General features: G+C 38.3%; 1 protein-coding gene across 1 annotated transcript in view; it reads left to right on the top strand.

Moving 5' to 3' along the window:
- Positions 1 to 8,268: 8,268 nt before the first annotated feature.
- BNC1 (basonuclin zinc finger protein 1) overlaps positions 8,269 to 26,458 on the top strand; it is an 89,824-nt gene continuing 71,634 nt past the window's right edge. The window contains exon 1 of the mRNA XM_074233974.1: positions 8,269 to 8,316. Coding sequence (XP_074090075.1) covers positions 8,272 to 8,316 — 45 coding nt within the window. The 5' untranslated portion in view covers positions 8,269 to 8,271. The remainder of the gene's footprint in view (positions 8,317 to 26,458) is intronic.

Here is a 26,458-nt window from a genome sequence, read left to right as displayed (position 1 = left end):
ACTTTCCTGTATGCATATTGCATTCCTAGCAAATTCTGTGGTTGTAAGCTCCTTGAAAGCAGTTAGATGGCACCATATTGCATATTGAACAGATCCTGGAGTAAGGAAGACTCATTTTCATAAATTCAAATCCAGTCCCAGACATTAACTGTCTGACCCTGGGCAAATCACTTAACTCTGTATAGCTCAGTCCCTTAACCGTGAAATAAGTTGGAGAAGAAAATGGCAAATCACTCCAGTATCTTTGTCAAAAAAAAAAAAATACCCAATGAGTCATGAAGATTCAGATAGGACTGAACAACAATTTTTTTTTGGTCAAGTGACTTGCCCAGGGTAACACAAACAGGTAACTATTTAGTGTTCTGAAACCAGATTTGAACTCAGGTCCTCCTGACTCCAAGATCAGTGTTCTATTCCACTGTGCCACCTAGCTGACCCTGAACAACAATTTCAATATATTTGTATCCTTTGATGCTTGGCATTGTTATTTGCAAATAGTAGTTATGTAATAAATGGTGAATTCAATTTTCCAATTATGCTACTAATTGACACAGAGCAAATTTATTCCATATGTGAACTAGGAAATGATAGAGAATATTACTTTCTTCCTCACTCAAAAGGTTTAATAGGATAATAAGGATTTTCTACCATGACTCAGCCCTGAGTCTAAGAGATATCATCATCATAACTAGCATTTGTGTTTGCAAAGCACTTTAAATATACAGGTGTCCCCAGTCTTAGTGTAGTTTTAAGCTTACTCAATAAGTTCCCACTGATCATCATCTCAATTATCCCCATATCAGTCCTGTGAGGTAGGTATTCTTACTTTTTCTTATCTACATATAGTTTAACTACTTCATTTTAGAGATGAGGAAACTTATTGGTTTCTCTGTAAGAAACAAGCCTGGGTACTTGGAGCTTTCCTAACAAGAGGAATCATTTGCTTCCCTTTCCATTTGTAAGTCCTATCTGAAAACCACTGAGTTTCCCAACATTTTGATTGAATGTCAGAAATTCAGATAACACAGAAAATTTTTTAAAAAATCAGATTCCCTAGCTTCCAATAACATGAACTTCATGGTGGAGCCTGCAGAAATATATGCACTGTTGTAGATTTGTAGGAAGAGACAGGAAGGAGAATCCCTCTACATCTACTAGAGCCACTTCTCTCAGGAAATACCTCCTGCCAGAGAATTGCATCCACTCTCTGGTCTTACATTCCCTTCCAAGCCAGTCATCTGTTTGCAGTTAGCCACCATCAAAGCCTCCAAGGCCAAGCTCAGTCAGTACTATATAAAGGAAGCAGGGCTGAAGAAGGTAGTTTTCCTCATCATCAAGGTTGTTTGCTTTGTCTATATCCCAGTAGCTCTATTTCTTTTGGGTGTACTTTCTGACTGAACTCAAATTCAAATGCTTAGACTTTGAATATTTCAGTGTACTTTCTAATATTGATGCAATTCGATTGTTTTATCACTGGTCCCAGATTTAAAACTAGAAAAGACTAGAGAAGTTATTCAGTCCAGCTCCCTCATTTTTGTTGTTGTTCGGTCATTTTCCAATCATGTCAAACATTAGTTAGGGACACTAGTTGGGGTTTTCTTGGCAGAGACACTGGAGTGATTTGCCATTTCTCATTTTACAAATGAGAAAACTGAGGCAAACAGTATTAAGTGACTTACCAAGGATCACACAGCTAGTGATTATCTGAGACTAGATTTAAACTTAAAAAAAAAAACTGAGCCTTCCTGTCTCCATGCCTGAGTATCTGTTGAACCTCCTAACTACCCCAGCCTAGGGTTGATAAACAATTTTCCCAGGGTCTCAAAGTATTGACCATGGGCCCTCAGATTCCAAATACCACTATATTATATTTCTTTTTGTGACCCATTTCCCTTGAATTTCTTGTATACACTGCTTCTGTAGTCTCATTGCTCAACCTGGTGCCCTTGGTCCACTAATGCCCATGAAGTGTTATCATGATCCCATTTCTTCTCAGATTAAAGACACATTCTAGGAGGTATCTGCATGGAGATGAGAGTTTATTAATTGCCTTTCTATTTTAAAAATGAGAAAATTTATGCATAGGTATGTCTCCACTAGTGAAAAAGGCAAGATTAGATGTTGTCATGCTTAGTGACTAATATAGACAGGGTTCTTTTATGAATTGGTCCCAAAACTCTATCCATTCAGACCTCTTTCAGCCCAAATCTCAAGCCCTTAGGTCATCTTGTGAGTCCATAGCAGCCTCTTTTTTCTGCTGTTCTTTGATCAAGTTACTTGAAGTTATTTTAGGCCTTAAATGACTACCTCTCTATATCTCTGGCTATTTAGGGAATTCCCCAGGACTGCCGGATGGGGTCTCTTCTGGGTAAGAATCATCACAACTCAATGATGAATCGTGGGAGGGGGAGGTAGAGAATCCCTTTCTCTTCTTATCCCTTTCTCTACCTCCTCCAAAGATGAAGAATTAGATTTCCCTTCCCCTCTAACTGTTTACTCCTCCTGCCTTTATTGACTCAGAGTGGATTGTATCTTTCCAGGACTACCCCAGTATGTGTCCAGCAATTGTTTATCCAATAATATTTATCCTTTTTAACAGAGAGGAAACAAAGAATGAGCTTATACTTAGTAAAAAATTAACAACTCATTCTTTGATAACACTCTAAGACTTCAATCTGTGATTATATCCTGTGACTACATCAAAAGAAAATGCAATTACCCCTCCTTCATGCAATCTTATCCCTTCTTTTCCTGGCTAAACTTCTCAGATGAGTGGCCATACTAATGGCTTTCACTGGCTCACCATCTACTTATTCTTCAAATACCTGAAATTTAACTTCTCTTTCACACACCCCCACTCCTTTAATAAAATTGCTTTTGCTAGGGTCAAATTGACTTCCAAACTACCAAAACCAAGGGTCTCTTCTCAGTCTATAGGCTTCCTGACCTCCTTGCAGGATTTGTCTGCTGCTGCCTAATTTCCTTTCTTGACTTCTCCGGTTGTCCCTTTCCTACCTGTTTTGTTGGTTTAATATGCTCTGACAAAGTTCATGTATGCTAAAGTAGTTGTTAGCTCTTCTCTCACTCCCAACCTGAACTCCTCTACTTTTATGGTTTCAACTATCATGCCTAAGTAGATAATTTCCAAATGTTTTTGCTCATAAATTCCCTGTGCCCAAAATACCTTTGCCCTTTCCTCACTACATCATCCTTTAAAGCTCCACCCAAATATTTTCTCTTCCATAAAATCTTGATCTAAGCCCCTCTACCAATTAACCCCAAAGGATCTCAGTAGGCAGTGGAATTCTTAACAGACAAGGAATGTGGCTATTATGATTCCAATTTTTCCCAATGGGATTAAGTTAGCACAGGGTCATTAAAGAATTAGGTAGCTGGCACTTTGAATCTTTCTGCATTTAATATGTATTATTAATCTTATGACTGTAAAAAATATATAACATGAGTATGTGAATACATATATTACATATAATGTGCATATGTGTCTGTATATATACATACATGCATATAGACAACATATATAGATTGTGGGTGTGGGTATGTGTATGTGTGTATCTCTACTACACTATAAGCTCAATGAGGGCTTGCTTTTTTATCTAAACTTTATGTAATGGGGAGGATGGAATTGGCTTAGAGTCAAGAAGACCCAAGTTCAAATATGGTTCAGTTATTTCCTCACTGTGTGAGCCTGAACAGGACACTTAACCTCTTTGCCTCAGTTTCCTAATCTGTAAAATGAGGATAATAAAATCTATCTCCAAGGATTGTTGAAGTATCAAGTGAGATAATGATTGTAGAGCATTTAGCAAAAGAGCTGCTACTATATATATATATATATATATAGAAATATTAGTAGGTATTGTTGTTGTTGATACTTCTTAATCCCTGAGGATCCACAAATTATGGTCACAAGTTATGCTGAGTAGTTGCCAAAAGATAATGGATTTACTCTAAATTCTGGCTTCTCTTGGGCTTTTTCTAAGTCCATTCATTTATGAGGGGGAAATGGGAGAAACTCAGATTTTAAAAAGGAGAGAATCAACTCGTCCTTGTAGAGCTTGATATAATACTACTTACTAAAGTGAATAATAATTCAGTAAGAATTTCTTTCTTCTCTCCTCTTCTTCTCCCATCAACAAGGGCCTCTTACAGTGGAAGGAACCTTACTTCCATATAACCTGTGCCACATTTGAAGTCTGAGAGAACTTGGTTCCTGAAGTAGGGATGCTGCTGAGACTATGAAGGAGCAGAATTAGGAAGGCTTCAGAATGATCCTAATAATGGTAATAATAACAATATTGATAATAATAATAATAATTTCTAGCATTTTATAGTGCCTATTACATGTCAGGCCCTGAAATAAGCACTTTGCAAATATTATCTCATTTTAACCTCATAACCACCCTGGGAGGTAGTGCTTTTAATATTCCCAGTTTACAGATGAGGAAACTGAGGTAACAGAGGTGAAGTGACTTGCCCAAAATCACACAGTGTATCTGAGACAGAGACGTGAACTCTTTCTGACTTTAGACCAGATCCTCTATACATTGCTTCTAGTTCTTCTTGAAAGGGCAATACTCTAGGTAAAGTACTGTAACTGAAACCAGATAGAATAAACCCCAACCAACCAATGAATTGAACCTGGTGGCTGTGGAGAATATGGCCAGAAATTCCCTACCCAGTTAAGAGCAGACCTGGGGATCCCAGACCAGTGAACAAAGACTTCAGACTTGTAGAACTTAGTGAAGGACAGTGATGGGATTTCTTAAGAAGACTTGAGGGGCTCTAGGGCTCTTAGAAATGTAAATTTATCTTCAAGGGGGGAGGGGGAGGTTCCCCATGGGTGATCCCTAGATTTACTCACTGTCCCATTAATAATGTCTATATTTTCTTATGTTTGGGGAGGAATGCTCTAATATAAATACCCTTATGCTACTCTAGTAAATTATTGTATTCTAAGCTAATTGTATCTTCTGGCTGACTATTGAGAAATAAATAAATTGGGGAGTCTTCCTATAATTTTAGGAATAGGGACCCAGAGAATACTTTGTAGCTGAAGTAGTTGTCATCTACGGAACCCAACCTTCTAGTGTAAGGAAAAGTAGGAGAGTACTTGAGAGGTCCTACATTTATATATCTCCAGTATTCAAGTCAACAAGCATACTGTGCTAAATAGTGTTCTATACATTAGTTGGTTAATAAATACTTATCATATTATCTATCTCTCTCTGTCTGCCTACTTACCTATCCATCTGATATTCTTCATTCTTGAAAAAGACCATGAAGTCATGGAGGTGACATCATAACAAGCACATGAATTAGATTTGAGTGAGGGGGTGCTATGCTAAGTCACCAGCCTTACTTTTTCCTCCAGAGCCATCTGGGTCCAGTGGCCAGATATGAATCAGGATGACTGGAGATGGCCCTGGATGCAAGACAGCTAGGGTTAAGTGACTTGCTCAAGATCACATAGCTAGTAAGTGGCAAATGCCTGGGGCCGAATTTGAATTTCCATCCTGATTTCAAGACCAGTGCTCTCTATTGCCATCTAGCTTCCCCATCCATCCATCTATCCATCCATCCATCCATCCATCTATCTATCTATCATCTATCTATAGCAGTATTAGGAGGCAAAGAGTGATCAAGATCACTTGTATTTAGTTAGTGGGTTTGACAAATAGACAAAAGAGACAAATAGTCAAAAGTCTGTGTCTAGCAGGTTTGAGTTCAAGGTTAGGAGGTCAAAACATGTGAGAAGTCTTAAATCCATAAAGGTGAAATGAAAACTCAAGGAAGTCCATCAGAGTCAGCATCCAAAGACTCTATAGCCATGTTCTCTTGGCAAATGGAAGCTGACATCTGTCATAACTATTATACTTTAAGTTTGGGATAAAAAGTGGCAGTTAGTAATTCTTTTTCAGATTAATTGCCAGCTTCTCAAGAGGTGGCTACCTCAAAACTGCAGACAACTAGCCCAAAACTGCAGACAACTAGCCCACAGGGATGGAAGAAAGCAGAGAGGACTCATTATAATGTAATATAATGCAATATAATTTATGACAAACTAAATCATAAAATCCCCTGTCTCGTACCTTGTCCATCTATAGCACAACAGTGCTTATAATAATCTCAAATAATCAAACAACTTCTGGTTGTAATAAAAAATGTATTCTGGCAGGGGATTATAATGAACATTTATCAGAAGATCCAATGGTCACTTGTAAAGGCAAAACACCAGTAGAACATAATTTTTTTAATGGTAGGGATTTGTATTTATATTTCCAGTGTCATTAAAACAATAACAAAAATCATGTTGCACATAATAGATTCTTAATATATTTTGTTGCACTGGAAATTAAGTGTTTGGAACACAGACATAAACTTGCTGATATTTGGAATACTCATCCATAGAATTCTGTAAATAGAAGATGCCTTGTAAATAATTTAGTTCAATTTTCTTATTTTATACCACTCAAACAAACATTTATTCAATGTTAACTGTAGGCTGTTGCATCTAGTTAGAGGGGCTTAACAGTTATATATCCCTAGTGATCAGCAGGCATTTATTAAGCACCAGTGTATCAAGTGCTGTGCTAAGTAGTATTCTACACAGTAGTTAGTTAATAGTCAACTAACTGTATGTCCATATATGGCAATAGAATATGTGCATATTGCTTATCAGGAGATTATCTAATAGAGCCCTCTAACTAGATACTATGCTGAGCAATGGGGTCACAAATACAAAATAAAGCAGACCCTAAATCTTAAAGAGTTTACATTAGACATGGGGGAGGGTACCAAAACTGAGAAAATATATGTGATTTACCTGAGGTCATACCACTAATCTACTAATCTAATAGCAGAGACTCTCTACTCTTGAGTCTCAGTTGAATGCTTTCTTTTTCCTTTGAAGTCCTATAACAATTACTGGCTACTGTGCTTTGTGGACCTAAGCATGTGTGGCTACCTAATAGCTTTATGTTATATACAATTTAGTTTTATTTCCAGCTAAACTGTAAGCACTTTATGGCAGAGACTGTTTATGTTTTGACTACCTTATACTTAACAAAATATTCTACACAAATTAAAATTTAAAATTTGTCAGCTGATTGAATCAATTTTAAAGGAAGAAAATGTCAGACATAAATCACCCTCAGGGAAATTCATGAAGTATCTAGTTGTCCTTCAGTTTCTTTCCTCCAAGAAATTTCATCACCTTAGGTTTCTCCTTATTTCTACTTGGGATCCTATGCTGATCCTTTGAATTCAGGACTGGTGCTTGCCTGGCTCTCTTCTACTGAAATTTTATTTGTTCTAAAATTTATTTCCTCAGACTCTAGGGCATCAACTAGTAAATCTAACAAACTCCCTCCTGACTTAAATGGGGACTAAAGAGGAAGTACATTTTTTTTTCCCCATAGTAGCCTTAGGAACCTATGGTGGGAATCTGAAATGGAGGTATCTGAAATCAGGTAGACCACCAGGCCCAATCCCCCAATCACACTGGGTAAACTAGCCCACTCCACCTTGCTTCTATGCAAATCATTCCACCTACTTTTATGCAAGTCAAGGAAAAGTTTAGAGGACTGACTGAAAGGCAGCAAGAGTATTCTTTAGTCTAAGCTGCCAGAAACCTGGGTTCTAGTTCTATTTGGCTGCTTACTAGCTATATAACCTTACCCGAAACAATTTTCCTCATCTAGAACTGAAGAGTTGGTGTGCAGAGTGAATATGAAAGTGAAGGAAATGAGTACATGAAAATGTTCTGTGATCTGTAAAGTACTATTCTAATGTAATGAATTGTTAAATTTCACCAATTAATCCAGGGCAAAAACTTTCCAGCATTGTGTATTTACAAATGATTCAATGTCATATATAATTCAAACACTTTAAATTTTGATTGTTTATTGTAGCTTTTTACATATTTCTGATGAGTCTTCCTGACTAGACTGAAAGCTTTTTGAGGACAGGTACTATATTTTATCTTTCTTTGTCCTCCCCACCTCCTTCCACCGGGTAGACAGCAAAAAGAACATATTTTTTGCTTTAATTTTTTTTAAACCGCCATCGTAAGTCACCTGCAATGCTTCGGGGCTTTTTTCCCCCCTAACTTTTTCAAGCACCGAAACATCCGATTAATTTACTTACCCATTATAAACCTAGTGGAATGTTGTGGGAATATAGGTTCCTATTGGTTCCTAAACTCTTTAACTGCTAGGAAAAGAACAGTCCTGTAAACAGAACACCATATCCATGGCAACAGGCAGCTTCATGTTTACCTTCTCAATCCCTAAAAAGGTAGTTACTACACTTTTCACTTCTGATATGAATGTTTTCCTTTGTTGTGATCGCGTAATGACCCTCCAGGTAGGGCACTTCCTGCCAATTAAGGCCCGAGGTATTAGGTGGATCTTGGAGCTTGTGGCTTTGCTCCTAGGTCCACCACTTCTCTGTCAGTGACAGGAAATTCCTATGGATAAATATTGCTTAATTGCTAAGCCTTCTAGGGTGAAGCTGTGCATCTGTAGCTGAAACTTAAAAAAAAGTTACTTTAAAACCTAATGTATTGAAAGAAGATATAGTATCAGTCAGCTTATAAGGTATTATTAATTATTAGTTCCAGAGCCCCAAGTTCTTCGGGAGACGACATAACCGCTTCTGTAGTTACTTGGAGCTTTAATTCTTTGTTTATCTTCTGCGCCAGGGTGGGGTTTTTCCCTCCCTCGACACAGAAACGCAGCGGGGTGTAAATTCCTCACCTTCCAGGGTCCTCCGGGCTGCGGCCCCAGAGCCGGCAACTTGAAATGGGCCAGGAGGCTCATTTGATGGGACAGTCCCTCGGTTCCTTTACCTTTGCCCCGAGCCTAGCGGTCAACTCTTGCCCTCGGACCCGGAGGCTCGAGGGATCAGAGAGACTTCGGACTTCCAGTGGTTGGAGTATCCACAAGAGCGGGGTGGCCGCTAGTTTGGGGCCGAGATGTGGGCAGACGTAGATGGCTGTGCTAGAGGCTCCAGCTAGCCATAATAACCGGCCAGTTGCTACCAATAAAGTTAAAAAAAAAAAGTTGGCCTGTCTTCAAAGGAGAGAGGGGGGTACACATGCCCAATTATGTAGCATTGGGGGAGAGGGGCACGGACCCCAGGTGAACCCAGTTTCCCGGCCCGTGGCATTAGTCCGCCAACGCCAAGGTCACACAGCCCTGGCCTGGCCCCAGCTGCGCCAGGCATCCCCCACTGGTTTCCTAACTGGGCCCCGGGGGACAGGTGGAGGGCCCGGGGCGGCCCCAGCGGCAGCCTACAAATGAGTCCCAGGTGCGCTGCGAGTCCTGCCCGGGGCCGGTTCCGGGGGGTGGAGGCGGGCGCTCCCGTGGCGCGGGGGGTGGGGGACAGGCCAGGCCCACCTGTCCCGTGCGCACCCGGGCGCCGGCCCGTTCCAGCTTCTCCCGCCTCTGCCTCGGGCCCCCCAGGGAGGAGTCCCACGCGGAGCCGAGCTCCAGGCGGCGGCTTCCGCGGCCAAACCTCGGGCGGAGCGGCGCCGCCCCCTGGCCCTGGCTGGAGGGATGGAGTGGGTAAGTGTGGGGGAGCGGGAGGGAGGGAGGAGCGGCCGCCCGCCGGGTCCCTCCCGGGGCTCAGCTCTGCGACTGCGGGCTCCGCCTGGGGACCGCACGGGACAGAGGGAGGAGCGGAGCCGGGCCGCCGGAGTCCCGGGATCGGGGCTGCCGGGGCCAGGCGCCTTCCAGCCTGCGCTCCCCGCGGGGCTGCCAGCTTCTGCCCAGCGCGGTGCCCGGGCCGCTGCAGCCATCCAGCCTCCCCTCTCTGGGCTCTGCTCTATGCACCGGACTGGGCGGGTTGGACGCCAGCCCTAGGAGACTTTTTTCCCCCACTGCGGGGGGGGAAAAGGAGTCCCCAAAAGGGAAGAAGTTTTTTGCTCCTTTGAACACATTCTTTCAGCCCTTCATGGGAATAGTAAGTGCCTGAGAGCATCCTTGTTGGGTTGCTTCCCCTCCCTCTGGGCAGCTGACCTCGAGGGCTGGCTCCAGTGAATTCCCCCAGACTTCATTTCACTTTTAACTCTTGAACACGAAGGAGAGTTTGCTTTCTAAGCATCGCGGGGGGTAGGTCAATCTTTGAACAAAAGGTTGGAGGAGGAGGAGGCGGCAGCGGTTAAATTAATTTGGCCTCAGGGGGGTGTCCTGGTTCCAGTTGTGAACGTTTCTGCCCGGAGGGTTTTCCCTTTTCTCCCAATTATCGGCATAAAGCAAGTAGGACCTATACTAACCAACAGTGCAAACTGGGCACGTAGAATGACACCATACCAGGAGCTCCGAGTGCATTAGAGGAGGCGTCTTGGAGATGGAATTTTAATTCTAGAGTTGTAACCTCAACTTGATTTTGTGCATTTGGTTTTGACAGGAATTGTGAGTATTGCACTGATAACACGCCTCAGGCTGCTAAAGTGACCCCCTGTAAATGATCCAGGATTTTAGAAGAATAGTAGAGAAAAAAAATTAGGCATGGAAAGGAAAAAGGGGAAGGGCGTTGGACACCTCAAATTAGAACTAGAAAGCAGAAATCGAATAAAGTACAAGTCTTCAGTAGCCAACCTGCCAAGAATTCCTTGATTATCAGTAACTATATACAGATACTTATAGTCTTAGTATATTCGGACTGACTGGAGCTTATTTAAGGAATAAAATTGAGTATATATACATATATATCCTTTACATAAATGTATATTTATATTCATGTTGATTGCTCATTCTTCAAACTTGATCTCCCTCTCCCTTAGCCCCCCTTTGGATTTTAAAGCTTGACGATATGGTGTTGTGTATGATGCCTATCACAGGGAGAATATATAGTAAATGCTGCTGGATTTACTTTCTCCTCATCCTCCACAGTATCCTCCCCTCTCTTGGCTGGGATTTTGAAGGATTCTGAAAAAATAATTATTCTTCTTTATTTCATCTCAGGCACTCGATTTAGGAAACACTGTAATGATCTAATCACTATCCATGACTTTAGGTAGGCATTCACATAGACTGTTCTCTATGCACAGAATAAATTTCTTCCTTATAGCAGCCTTTCTGGGTATACCTTAGATACTACCTCCTTTGCCCAAGCCTTCCCAGATGCCCTCAGCTGTTTATATTGTTTCCTTTCTAAACTTTTCCCAATATTTTGTCTGATATTTTCTTCTGGGATGAATACTGTCTTAGACACTTAATATATAACTCCTAACTTTTACTCTGTGGCTATTTAATCTTTGTCTTCATTTCTCCATCTGTAAAATGACCTGGATGGCCTCCAAAGTCCCTTTCAGCTCTAAATCCATGATCTCATGATCCCTTGACCCCCATTATTCCCTACCTTGACTTATACTTATTTTGGCACATGTTATATTCCCCTGGGAGATTGTAAGCTCCTTTCAGGCAGGCGTTATTTCATTTTGGTCTTTTTACCCCTAGTGCACAGAACCTTGAATATTTGGGGATCTGAATGAGAGCTGGGCTTGTTCTTTCCCTGGTTGAGGAAAGCCTTGATAAGGAAATCTCTTCCACAAGTGCAAATTGTCTACTCTTTAGTAACTTCTGTGACTAATAGGTTTAGTGTTATTTAGGGGTGAGAAGAGGTTAAATATCTTCCCAATGGTTCCACAGCTAGATCCTTTTAGATGTAGTACTTGAACCCAGGACTTCCTCACTCCCAAGGCCAGGCTTCTACCTCCTCTCTGTAAACTGCCTTTAGGCTTGAACACAGTAGAAGTTGAATTAGTATTTGTTGAGTTGAATTGTTGAAGTTGATTAGAAGAAATATAATTGTGGCAAAAGTCAGTGCCCTCATTAGTGCCCTTTAAGCAGCTGGCAGGCCAAGATAATTTTGTGGAGGCAGGGAGGGACTCATTTACTGATGACCTCAGGTGCCCAGGGGTAGGCCTGTGATTACATGTCTTGTTTTGTTCCTTAGTACTTGGCATATATACTGTGAAAGCAGAGAATGGTTTCTAAGATGGTTGTACTGTGAAGGGTGACTGGGTCCTTGAGGTTTATTAAAATATTCACTGCCCAGTTCCAGAGCAACCAATCAACAGGTTTTCATGGATATGTGCCTCAACTGGACTCGTTGCTGTGGGATATCCTAGAAGTTCCTACCTTCTGAGGACTTTATTGCCCTATTAGGGAGATGAGACTCATGGGACATGAAACAACAGCAAACAATTCAAGACAGCATATAATTAAGCATTACAATATGTGGTAAAAAAAAAAAAAAGCAGTGTGAATAAGAATTCAGAGAGTTGAAAATACTATACTTTAGAACCTGCCTTAGAATTTTCACAAAATTTATTTGTAGATTTTCAGGACATGGTTGATTTGTTAAAAGTCTTTTTAAAAAAAAGCCATTATCAGATGGAATAGTTTCACCTACTTATCACGTGTGAGAGTGTGTGTGTGTGTGTGTGTGTGTGTGTGTGTTGGCATCCTAGGTCATTTACCCATACACAGTATTTTCTTCAGAGAGTTTTTTGAAATCTACAAGGACGAGGCATGTCTTATCTCTGCATCTTCCCTAATATTTAATACAGTGCATTGCACAGAATTAATTTTTAATAAATGTCTGGAGAATGTACAAATAAACAGATAAAGAATGGTATGTTTTTTCAGTAGCAATCACTGACTTCAGGACCACCATGTTCCTCTCTCCCTGGAATTAATCAGTCTTCCTTTTACTACTTATATTATTTGCTGATAGGTATTAATTCCCTTCATATTGTAAGTCCTTTTCCTTTACCTTTCTTTCCTGATTGAAAATTGAAAATTCAGTGTTGATTTTACCTTTCCATGTTCATAAACATCTCCCCAAAAAGATTTGGCAGCTTTATACCACCTAGATTGTACCCTATTACTATTCCAGCATCCCAGGACTTTTTGGGACTTCACTATTCAGTTTTTGAAAGGTTATCTACATGAATATATGTGTAAATAGGTACATGCATGTATATATTAGTGTCTCCATGTATATGTATGTGCCTACATTCCATGTATATGTCAGATAAACTCATATGCCAATATACACATATGAATGTTGTCATATTTTGGTGGGGAAGACTTGACATGTTTTGTCATTGGTGTTGAGAACGCAAAAAATGATTTTGAGCTGGATGTCATCTTCTCAAGTCCCATCATTTTACAAATGAGAAAAATCTATTGATTTTTTTCAGTGCACTTAGGAATGCTCCCTACTGATTCTCAAGGTACTTTGTTTGCAACTGTATATAGTATTATAAGATCAAGTGACTTGTCCAGGGTCACAAAATCAGTCAGTATCTGAGGTAGGACTTTAAACCAAATTTTCTTAACAGGAAAGATGACCCCCTACCCATTACACTCAGTTGCCTTTCTAAAACACACACACACTTTCCAGTGCAAGCACACACTTAAAGTTTTCATTCAGTTCTGTGAAGAACCCACTTCTCTAAGGACTCTGCTAATTCAGATGAATAACTTAATTCTGTCAGGAATAATTAGAATCCTAATAGCCTCAGTACTTCTCAGTTAAAGAATGGCTCACAGATCTGATTTGTTTCCTAAGTCTCCAATGTGGAAAAACTGACTTATAAATTCATTTGGTAGATACTAAGCTTATGGGACAATGTCAAAAATCCAGTATAAAATTTTAAAAATTCCTTAAGAATGGCATTATTATATTGAACCAATTGCAGGAAAGAGGAGTCTATTCTTGATTGTGGTCAGCACTTATTTCACTGCCAAGAATCTCCTAAGTAGAATGCTTTGATCAGATTAGATAAACATCAGGGGGTTTTAAACAATTTTTGAAAACCAAATATATTTTAATATTAAATTATTTTTAAAAGCCTAGATAGTTTTTATTTAAGATATAGTAAAACTCAAAGATAAAAGCACCAAGGAATGGGGTTTATATTTTTTAGTTAAATAGTATCCAAGATAACATGTTAACATAAAACTTTTAATAACAGTTTCATGAATAGGATCAAATTTTAACTGTTGAAATTTGAAAGAAATTGAGTCATGTAAAAATATGTGTGCAATCAAACATACCTAACAAGAGAATTCCTTTTCAGGCATTTAAAGAGATATTAATGAATTTCAATTTTCAGGTTATTTCTTAAATACCAATGATCAATCTTTACCTACTAAAGATGCTATGACATAGATACTACCTGTTTGTAAAATCAACTATAATACATTTTAGGAATAAAAGCAATAGAATTTTAGAATTTAGTTCTGGAAAGTATCTTAGCTCATGAGCCAGGTCTCCAGGGCCCCATTCAGTTCTGGTTCTGCCAGATATAGTTGTGATACCTTAAATGAGTCTATGTCCTTGGGCCTCAGTTTCCTCAATTATAAATTTTGGATTGAATGATGCTGAATGGTGTCTAAAGATTCTTTTATTTTTATACTCTTATCATCATTATTGTGTTAAGTACTGAGCTGAAGTAACAAGACCGTGCTTGCAATTAATTACCTTCTCTTGTATAGCGTATATCCCTAGGTCCACACATAATTCAAGTAAAAAAGTTGCTGTTCTCTCTGGTTGATTGTATGTTTACTAGACTGCAAGACACTACCTTGGATTCTGGGGGACTGGGGCATGTATCTTCCTCCCTTCTCTCCCCAAAATGTTTGTCTTGGGCTGAACCTAGGATCTAAAATGCCATTCTGTTTATGGGCTGCCCTGAAGCCATATTTTACCAAACCTTCTTTGCCTTTCAGAAGTACTAGTTCCCATTGTCATCCTGTTTGCCAGTTTAGGGTTTTAGTGGCAAGGTCAGGAAAGGCCACTTGCCTTTGCAAATTTTTAAACTTTAAAATTTCTATTAAAAGTTTGTGTTTTGTTATTATTGTTATTCTTTGGTCATCATTGAGAACTTTCTGGAGACTAGTTTTTGTAATAGACTTTTTCTCAGTGTAGTTGGGGAAGGAGTTAATTCTCAGTTTACAAAATAAACCAGTTGAATCCAGGTTAACAAGCTTCTACTCTTGCTGACTTTCCACATCCCCAGCATACAGTGGGAAATCAGAATTTACAACCCACCACCCCTAATAAGCAAGTACACACATATACATGGAGGTTTGTTTTATTCTTGGATCAGATGCTGATAATGCTGTGGAATTTTTAAACCCCTACAATTTTAATTTCTCTTTTCTGGGAGAACAGAACTGCTTCCCTAAATTATGATTCGAAATAAACAGCTTAAATATAGGAAATCTACCATAAGAACCACTGCAGGCACCAGGCAAATATGTTTGTATAGTTCGAACAATCTATCTTCTGCCTCACCCAATGAGGTACCTTTTAAAAAAATTAAAACTTTTATACCCAAGAGAGTTTACCCATGCCTGTGTCCCCTCCCTTGCCTTTTACAAATTAAAAATCAGTTTACCAAAGCAATTTCTTTCTTTCTTTGAATATTCTCATTAATGAAAGGCATTAACTTTGGTTGTTGCTTAGTCTTTTCAGTTGTGTCTGACTCTTCATGATTCCATTTGTGTTTTTTTGGCAAAGACACTTGAGTGGTTTGTCGTATCCTTCTCCTCATTTTACAAAATAAACCAGTTTGAATCCAGGTTAACAACCCAGAGGAAACTAAGGCAAACAGAGTAAAGTGACTTGCCCAAGGTCACATAACTAGTAAATGTCTGAAGTCAGACTTGAGCTCTAGAAGAGGAGTCTTCCTGACTTCAGACTCAGCATTCTAGATACTTTGTCACTGAAGGATGCTAAAATAAGAAAAAGTCCCTATTCTCAAGAAACCTACAATTTAGGAGGTGTAATATTCTTATCCATCCTTTAAAAACCCTTTTCAAATTTCATGGCTTCTGGGTTTGATAGGGTTTTTTTCCTTTAAGATTAATATTTTGATTTTTCATTCTATATCTATAATACGATTATCTGTGATTGTATCTAATTTTCCCCTATTGCCCTGAAAGAAAGCTCCTTGAGAGCAGGGAGTCAATCTTATCTAAAGTTTGTATCTGTGCACAGTAGGTGCTTAATAAATTGTTTGTGGTTTTGTATGGAGAAGATGATTTGTACAGATGACCATATTGAAAGTAATTGGTTTGGTCTTCATTGAAGAGTTACTGGAGACAAACTTTGCTAGTAGCTCTAATGGTTAAATTTCCTCCATTTAAGCTGTTTATTTCAAATCATAGTTTAGGGTAGTGGTTCTGGTTCCATTCCCCACCTCCTGGAAAGAAGAAATTAAAAGTTAGAAGTTTTTAAGCAGGAGAATTACAATGAAAGTTCTATTATTAAGAGAAGGGAAAGATTACTTCCATTTCCCAAAAATTTAACAAAGCAACTCCCCAGGCCATTATTCCCTCTCTCCCTAAGCTACTAGCAATGAAAAAGAAAAAAAAAAACACCAAAATGCTGATATTTTATTTGAATTCAAAAATATTTTTATATTTATAAAAGCTTTAAAAACAATTTTGCTTTAAAAAGCACATCATGCATGCAGAAGAAATTTAAACATTCTATTTTTGCTTTATAAAAATTAATGATGCAAAGACACATGAGGTAGAGTGGTATAGATAGAAGGCTGGTCAAGTCCCATATACTGACATATACAAGTCTGACATATACTACTGACTGAAAGAACCTGGAGAAGTCATTTACCCTCAGTGCTTTGAGAAACTAAATCAATTATAAGGTGTAAAAAAGGTACTGACTTCCATTGGTAAGTAAGTAGTTATTTTCTCACTTGTATTGTTTAGTCATCAAGTATTTATTTGTCCCAGACTAAGTCCTGGGGATGCAAAGAAAGTTCAAAAACTAGTTCCAACCATCAAGGAGCCCAGGAGAAGGGAATGGGGGAGAAAACATGCAAATAACTTATAAGCAAGATATGCCCATGATAAATTAGTGATAATCTCAGAAGGAAGGCATATTGCAAAAGGTGGGATCCTAGAAGTAAACCGAATGAATCACGGGTCCAGTTCCCTGTTCTTCTCCTTAACAACACAAACAAAACATTCCCAGAGAGATAGTGAGACTCAATCACCATTCAGTTAGGCCTCCCAACAGACAAATCTATTTACCTGTTAAGTCAGGAGGGATTTTTTCTCTCTACTAGAGCAAGGATGCCTATTTGCAAGTGAGCCATATTACAGTGCACTGATTGAATTGATCAAGGATTTATTTCATTCCAACCACTGAGAATAAAGCAATGTTAAATAGTCCTTACCCTCAAAGAGCTCACTTTTAATTTGATGAAATAACGGGTAAAAAAGATAAGCCTATGATCATTAGAAGAAGGAAAAAGCCCTAAAAACCAAAGAATCTGGAATTGGCTAACTTGTAAGAGACTTAAAAGAATCCAGGGATTCCAAGAGGCAGAGGTGAGGAGGGAGAACATGGGGGAGGTGGGAGAGGAAGTAAAGTGATTCATCCTAAGTATGAAGCTATTTTCTGTTTGTGAATTTTTACTCTTTAATAGTATTAAAATTATATTTATCAAAAATGCAGTTATTTTATTTGGAGGAAAGATGGGGATTTATATGGAGAAGTATAATTGCTCCTAAGCTATTACGGTATTGATATTCTTGGCAGAAGGGAATGGAAAGTGGGATTCTGTAACAATTTATTCATTGTGTTTCCTCTGCCTAAATGATAGTACAAATGATTTCTCTTCATTTGACCAAAGGGTCTTATAGAATGATGGGATTGGAAGAGACTTTGAGAAGTCATCATTCCATCCCTCTATCCCTGAATTTCACGGCCCCCTTCTACTCAGATAAATACTTGCATAAACACAGCCAGAGAGTACAGAGGGATAGGGTACATCTGACCAACTGCCATGAAGACTGTGAGGGTATCTGGGATTCTTGTTTTATTCCTCTCTTCCCCCTTCCCCTCCCATAGAAAAGAGATAGAAGGAACTGCATTTTGTGCCAAAGCCATTGACCCTTACTACTAAATTGGAGCAAGAGATTGTGTATGACACATACAAGAATATTTAAAGCAGCTCTTTTTGTAAAGGCAAAGAATTGGAAATTGAGGGGATGCCCATCATGGAGAAATGACTAAACAAATTGTAGACTACTATTGCTCAATAAGAAGAATGAGCAGATAGATTTCAGAAAAACTTGGAAAGACTTACATGAACTGATGCTGGGTGAAATGAGAGAACATTACACACTTTAACAGCAACACTGTGTGATGATCTACCAGGATAGACTTAGCTCTTCTCAGCAATACAGAGACTAAAAGACCTAAGGTGGAAAATGCCAGCCATATCCAGAGGAACAACTATGGAATCTGAATTTTTTTCCTCCTTTTTGTGCTATTCTTCTTTCACAGTGTGAATAATATGGAAATATGTGTGACTTGCTATTCTAGGGAAGGGAAGGGAAGGGTAGGAGGAAGAAAACCTTATAAAAATGAATGTTGAAAATTATTTTTACATATAATTGGAAAAATAATTTTAAAACTAAAGGGGGAAAAAGAGATTGTGGTAGGGAGATTCAGCTGTTCTCCCCCTGCCCCCCCAATTTTTAAAAATTATGTTTTCTTTTGATATTTATTCCATCAACAATGCATCAGTTATGAGAATCGAGGAAAACCTAGTAGATAAACAGAATCAGCAGGTTTACCATTTTCCTTTCCTTACTTTAATTCACCAACATTTCTTTTAATCCTCCCCCCATTTTTTTTGACCCATAGTGTTATCTAGCACTTGTTCACTTAGAAAAGGCATTTCTGAAAATTCTTATAGCTGACTAGATACCATTGTCATGGAATCATACTGCTAATGAGACTTTTTTTGCTTGTGATATAGATTTTAACATACTCAAAACATAATGATATTTACTTTCAAGTGTCAAATGTATGCAAAGCAGAATTTTAATCACTCATTCTTTTCTAGTTTTTCCTTTTCCATGTTTTCCTGAATAATGCTAATTCTGGGCTCTGCCACCAAGGAGAGGAAATCTTTCTTTGAAGCTGATTTTATTTCTGAGCCAGGTATTAGGACTGGTTGCAGCATAAAAATGGCTGAATTGTACCTAATAGACCACACATGTGGCTGTCTTTGAGTCTTCTTTGTACTTGTAAGGCAAAGCAAGAAGCAACATAATGCAGGTGGGTGCTTAGTAATTCTCAGGTAAAAATAACTGGGAAGTTGGTCAGGGGCATTACCTATGGCCTTAGGTATCTATATAAGAAAAACAAAGTGAACTTGAAACTATAAAACATGAAGATGAATATGATCTGATCTCTATTAATGGGAGGTATAGAGAATATAAGATGAGGCTTTGTCTATTGTTTAATTTTTAAAAAGCATTTAATTGTGGAATGAACCAGCTAAAGGACTCGCCTTCATCAAAATGTCTCGCATACATTTATTCAAATCATATAAGATTCTGAGAGTAGCTATCAAAGAGATCATTTTGTTTAATGATCTTTTAGTTATCAATATTAAGGTGGGCATAAAACAGGGGCAATAATTTGCCATCTGCAGGAAGTGTGAATGTGGAGTCTAGATGTATAGAGTCTGTGTAGAATCTACGTGGAAGAGAGGTGTATAATAGATTCTTGGGGTCCACAGATGATTCTGTTGGCAGATGATTATGTACTGATTACATTAAGCCTCTGAAATTTATAGGGGCCTTCTTGGTGAGCTTCATGGTTTTTCAAGAGAGATCAGATGAGCAATTCACCCAGGAGAAATTGAATGAAGAGTGAATATTGTTAAGATTATGACATGTGGTAAAAAGGGCAGGCAGCTCATTGAGTTGTCATTTAGTTTAAATATTTGGGACAGGCCCTGCCAATATATAAAGGACAGGAAGAAGGTAGAACTATTGCAAATCTCTTTTGTTTTGATCTGATTAATTTTTTTTTAAAAAATGTAAAAATACAAAATAAGGAAGACCTAGTTTCATATGGAAAAAGATCTGAGGATTTTAGCTGATCATGAGCTAAACATAAACCAATAGTGTGTTATGGGTGTTTTTTTTTTAAAAAGTAATCTTTTTTTTGAAAGTTAATTTTACACTGAAAACTTAAAAAACATGGGCAATGTATAACACGTGTAGACATTTGACCTCATTTCTCTTCATTAGAGGTCCATTGATCATTATCTATATTTTCGATTTTACACTGTGTAGTTTTAGTTTCCATTTCTTTGTTGTAGTTACTATATTTTTTTCACTCTTTATCAATTCATATAAATCTTTTCATGCTTCTATGTATTTAACATACCCATCATTTTTATTGCACCTTTAGCAATTTCTGCACCACAGTTTATGTAGCAGTTCCCTATTTGATGGTCATCAACTTTGTTTTTAATTCTTATTCATTCTTTTTTTCAGAATGATTTAATGGGGTCTTTGTGACTCCATTTGAGGTTTTCTTGGCAAAGTTACTGGAGTGGCTTGCCATTTCTTTCTCCAGCTCATTTACAGACAACAAACTGAGGCAGACAGGTGAAATGACTTGCCCTGAGTGACACAGCTAGTGTGTCTGAGGCCAGATTTGATCTTGAAAAGTCTTTTATTATTATTATTATTTTATTTTTGTACAAGTGATTTTTTATACATTACTAAAATATTCTTGTTTAGGAGTAAACATAATATCCCCTCCCCCAAAAAATATAGACTAGACCCTCATGAGAAATAAAGAAAAAGAAAAAAAAATATGCTTCACTCTGTGTCCTGACACCACCAGCTCTGTCTTGAGTGGATCACATTCTTTATGATAAGTCCATCACAAAAGCTACTTCCATATTTTTTCACTGTTGCCGCTGCTGATCACGACTCCCTCCATCCATACCTCCCTACTACCATATACTATATTTTCTCTCTCCTTTCACTCTGTCCCTCTTTTAAAATGTGCTGTAGGGTAGCTGAGTAGTGAAGCAGAATGATCACTGGCCCTGGGTCCAAGAGGCCCTAAGCCCACTTACCACCCCTGAGACCCAGCAACCACCTGGTCTTGGGTCTTGGACAGGCCACCCAATCCCAGCCCCTTGCAAGAAGTAAAAAAGAAAATGTGTTATATGTGACCACTCTCCCCCACTATCCACCCTCTCCCCCCATCACCCACATCCCCCACTTCCCCCTTTCCCCCTTCTCTCCTTTTTACTCTAGATGTCTATACCCCATTGTGTATATATGCTGTTTCCTCTCCGAGTCACCTCTGATGAGGGCGAAGGTTCCCTCTTTCCCCATCACCTCCCCCCCTTCCATATCCTTGCAAGATGGATTTTCAATGAACTAGAGGACTTTCAGTGAACCAGAGGAATTTCAATTGTTCCTGTTGAAACGAAAAAATCTTTTTGATTCCATACACAACATTCTATCCTTTGTACCACTTAGCTGCCCTTCTAATTCTTAACTATCACAAAAAGTGCTGCTATAAATATTTTGGAATATATTCCCCCTTTTTTATCATTATAAATGATTATAATTGTCATTATAAGAAGCCCATAATGAAGTCTCTCATTCAAAAAGTATGAATATTTTAGTCCCTTAATTTGCATAATTCTAAATTGCTTTCTATATGATGTTTGAATGTATTATTATTGTGCCTACATATATGCATATATGTTTATACTCATTTAGAAAGAAGTCTCTTACTGGTTAGTCCTTCTGTTCTCATTCTGTTGCTATTTGCCTGTTGCATTGATTCATTCTTCCTGCATTTCTGTTATTCCTGGATTTTTGAGAGTCTAATAATCTCTTCAGTTTCAGTTTTCTTTCTAAAAATGTTTCAGACTCTGAAGAACTTGCAGCTTTTGTCCTATTTGCTTAAGATCATATTTTACAGACTAGGTTGCCCTGGGTTGCATCTTAAACTCCATTGTTCTTTGGGACACATTATTCCATTTCTCCTTTTTTTAGTGGGTGTGGAATAATCTTATGTTAGTCAAATATACTTTCCTTTGTATTTGAAGGACTTTCTCTTGATGGCTTGCAGAACACCTTGTTATTGAATTGAACTCTTAAATTTAATCACGCTCCATCTGTCTTTGCAGCCTTGATAAATTTTTTCTGGAGGTCATCTGAGAATTTTTTCAATTGGAATTTTGTATTTGACTTTCAGAAGGGTTCTGGGTAGTTCTATTGTTTCCTTATATGCTATTATTCCTTATTATTATTTTTCCCCATCATGTTCTTCTAGGAGACTTATCATCCTTTGGTTATCTTTATGTTTCCTGTCTTCGAGATCCCGAACCTCTGTGAATTTGACCTTAAAAATAATAATTAGATTAAATATGTGTTAACCTTAAGATTTTGTCTTAATAAGGGACAAATGTTAATCTCTAGGGTTTGGCCTCAATAAAGAACAAAACAGAATTAGGGTAACATACATGTTTAATAATTTGTCTAAGCCTATTGATTATGGAGATGTAAATAGGGGGATCCAACTAGAAGACCTTCAAAATGGAGTCTCAGAACTGGGTTCTTACACATTTTATAGTCATAAGGCAGCATCTGAAAAGTTACTTTATGGTTTTATTCATCAAGAGAGTGATTCTTAACTCAGGATGGGATGGGTTTCAGATATACGTCCTAGGAGTTATGTCCAGGAGGACATGCCAGGAGGAATAGCTTGTTCTAAAACCAACATCTTCAGTTATAGTAAGACCTCCACAAAGCAATGTGAATTTTTCCCCTCCAAGATGTTGGCATACTCAATGATCCTTATTAGGGGTTCAACAGGTTGCATAGTGAGTATATTTTCTTTGATATTCTTGGGGTTTTTTTTGCTTCCCTTCTTTTTTGTCCTTCGCTTCTTTGTATTTGCATTCTCAATTTGTTGTTCTCTCTTTTATTTTGTGAATATTTGCCATTGTATATTCAAGCTTTTCTATTCTGATTATTATTTTTTATTGTGCAGAACATAAATGTAAATCATAATTCTCATTTCTCTCTTTTTTTTAGGTTTTTTTTTTTGCAAGGCAAATGGGGTTAAGTGGCTTGCCCAAGGCCACACAGCTAGGTAATTATTAAGTGTCTGAGGGCAGATTTGAACCCAGGTACTCCTGACTCCAGGGCCGGTGCTTTATCCACTGCGCCACCTAGCCGCCCCCTCATTTCTCTTTTAAACACATGGTTCCATGTTCCCCTCAAATTCGTGGAGTCCTCTTGCCAACTCTCAGATCATTATCTGCTATTTTGCAGATATTTATTCAGTAATCTTGTATCTGTTTACTAGATCTGAAGACCATATTCCTATCCTTTGTTACTCTATTTTATTTATGTTTATGTTAAGGTTTTTTAGTTTTCTTCTTTCTGAAATATTTGGTGCTTTTGTTCTTCCCTCCCCACCCCACCCCCATTTTCCTTATCTCTGAATCCCTGCTCTCTGATTCTGATGGGCCTCTTCTTCGATGGGCAATGCAAGGTTCATCAGCCTAGGTCTCTGCTCCAATGGACTTTTGGGTGGTGTAGGGTTATCCCCAGAAAGATGCTGTAATCTTTTCCTCAGGTTTAGAAGAGGGATGGCAGAAATGTAGCAGAGATTTTGATGAAAGGATGTGTATTGTCCTTGTGTCTTCTAGTGAAGTCTCACTGGTAAATGGTCGTTGATTGAGTTCATGGGCAGTGAGCATTAAGTCCCGAGTTTTGGGGTATTTTTTGCCTTCTTTTGGATTCTGGTTGCCCTAGACTGCGGAGACAGCTGAAGTTGTTTTATTTTTGACACATTTTCTCTTCTGGAGAGGTTTGAGAAATGTAGAAATTGGAAAAATGTCTAGTCTACTATGTTGTTCATATGACCTAGAAGACTTCAGTTATGTAGTTCTTGGCTTAATTTAAATAATTCCATTGAATTATTTTATTGCCATAACTGAAGGATATATTTAATTTAAGGTATTGCATTTTTAAAAGGTAATTAGTATAAATGAAGAAACTGCCCTAAACAGAGGAAAATAAGAAAAGGGGGGATGATAAGTCTGAAGGAAGGAAAGTCATGATATCTCTGGTCAAACATTTGACCATTTCAATTATAGATGAAGAAAAGTAGACTTCTGGGTTACTCCAGAAGACTGAAAGAGTTCTTGTGAGACACAGGATTATAATTCAATATAAGGAAGAACGTTATTAGTAACAATAGAACAATAGCTGGACCAGGTAACTTAAGGACTTAAATGATCAAAGCTGAAGTTGGATGGTCTATCAGGGATGCCACTGAAATGGAACTTTTTATTGGACTTGTAGTCCTCAAAGGCCCCTCCCTCTCAAAATCAATGCTTTGGGGGATGCTAGGTGGCGCAGTGGATAAAGCACCGGCCCTGGAGTCAGGAGTACCTGGGTTCAAATCCAGACTCAGACAATAATGACCTAGCTGTGTGGCCTTGGGCAAGCCACTTAACCCCATTTGCTTTGCAAAATCCTAAAAAAAAAAAATCAATGTTTTGATTTCCAAGAGGCAGATAGACAGTAGCATAGGGAACATTGCACTACTTCCCAAATAAAAGCCTACTTTGGGGAAGGACTGAAGATCATCCATCATCTGATAAACACTCCATGAATTTTGAAACATAACAATGGTGTGTGAAACTGTTAGAATCTTATGAATGTTTCCAGATTTTCTTATTTCTCTTAGGTCTATATAAGCCAGTCCTATTTTTTCCCCCACTCTCTTTTACTTCCTGTCTTGTAGAATTCCAAGGTGGTTATATAAGAGGATGACCACTTTCTTGCCAAGAGGTATCTTTTTCAGCTTTTATTTTATTTAAAAAAAAGATATATACTTTCTGGTGTGTAGTGATAGTCTGTAATGGGTTCTTTGCAAAATAGAGGCCAAGATTCTGTTCCCCCCCCCCCCCCACCAAGTACAATTGCATTTCTCCTGGAATGTTTTCAGAGACTTAACCTAAGAGAGTATCTGTATGTGTTGCTCCAGCTAGATAGGATTAGTCATCAAAAAAATTGAACTGATTATCTATGGAATGTGTTCATTGAAGCCAGACCCCCCAGTTATGAAGTTTGAATTGCACTGAATCATGTTTCATTCATTCAACAAACATGCCTAGCATAAACGTTCCCAATAATAACTATAATCAATGTAAATATTTGTTTCTGTCCTTTATATAGTGTGAATAGTGTTTCAACTTACACCCCACTTCATATTTATGCAGTATACCAAGCACTTCCCTTCTTCCGCCCTGTCCCTTCAATCAAAGTTTCCATTCCTAAAGATCTCAGCTTTTAGGCAATCTGATTATCTAATTGAAGTCATTTACAGGAAGGTATGAATGACTAATAGCTTAATTTTCCCAGAGGATATTTGCATTTTAAAAGCAGGGCTTATTAACCAAAATGAATCTCTCTTTGGCATAATCTTTGTGGGAGGAGCTGCTTCTTCTTTGGTTTCTAGGGGAAGGTAGGAAAGGAAAGGCAAAGGGGACTGAGGGCACCTCCCTTTATGCAGTTTCCTGCACCGCCAAGAAAACTACTTATGTTTGCACCAACTAATTCTATTGCTTTTGTATTTTCTCTTTCCTTGTAAGTTATATTGAAATGCAGCTGCCCACCAACCAGAATATTTCCACACAAGTTCATCTAGACTTGTACAATTAAATTGTAAACATCTCTTGGAAATCTACCCAAGACTTAGTTTTCTGTTATGAGGCTTCTCATGTGGAGTTAGGCAATTCTTAAAGGTAAAAAAAGGACAATACCTAAGCATGAAAAAAGAAGACTTGTTCAGATTAGACAAACTGCCTTTCTACCTACCCAACCAGCCAATCCTGACCTACCATTTCAGAATCATCAAAACATTGAAAACATCAAAAATTGGGGAAAAAACTTTGGAGCTCCCATTCTTCTTGGACCCTTTTCCTTTAAAATAGCTGTTCATAAAAGAAACAATGTTGGAAGTGTTGTGAAGAAAGTAATACACTATGTCCCAGATCCTGTTAGGCTCCATTTTTAAAGTAAGAAACAGCTTCTTGTCTTATCTCTGCAAGGATTGAAAGGAGCAAGGATGGCCCTCAGTTTGGTTTTGAAGTTAAGGAAACATTTCTGTCACCCAACAACTGATTTCCATTGTCCCAAAGTCCTGTGGAGATAGTTTGGAAAATATGATGGCCCTTCTTGCAGAGAAATAAGAAGATCCAGACTCCTGGGCCCCTTTGACTTCTGGTGATGAAAGAGATTGAAAAGAGGACTATCTTCAAACTTCATCCAAATCATAAATTGTCAGTACTTCTTATTAAGCCATGTTTCTCCATCAGATAGAAATACAGAGTATTAGAACTGCATGAAATTTAATATATAATTAATATATAATATATAACATATAATTGTAGTCTGACCCCCACATTTTACATATAGCCTATGTTTGAGTTAACTTTTATTTGACCTGGTTTCTTTTCAATTTGACTCCACTTTTTCCTTTCATGAAGGCTCTAAAGGCTAGGAAGTATGTTTCATGTATCCTCAAGAGA

The sequence above is a fragment of the Macrotis lagotis genome, chromosome 4 (genome assembly GCF_037893015.1).
Source record: "Macrotis lagotis isolate mMagLag1 chromosome 4, bilby.v1.9.chrom.fasta, whole genome shotgun sequence".
NCBI lineage: Eukaryota > Metazoa > Chordata > Mammalia > Peramelemorphia > Peramelidae > Macrotis > Macrotis lagotis.
Note: the sequence above shows the minus strand (reverse complement) of the source record. Positions and strands in the feature narration are given on the sequence as shown.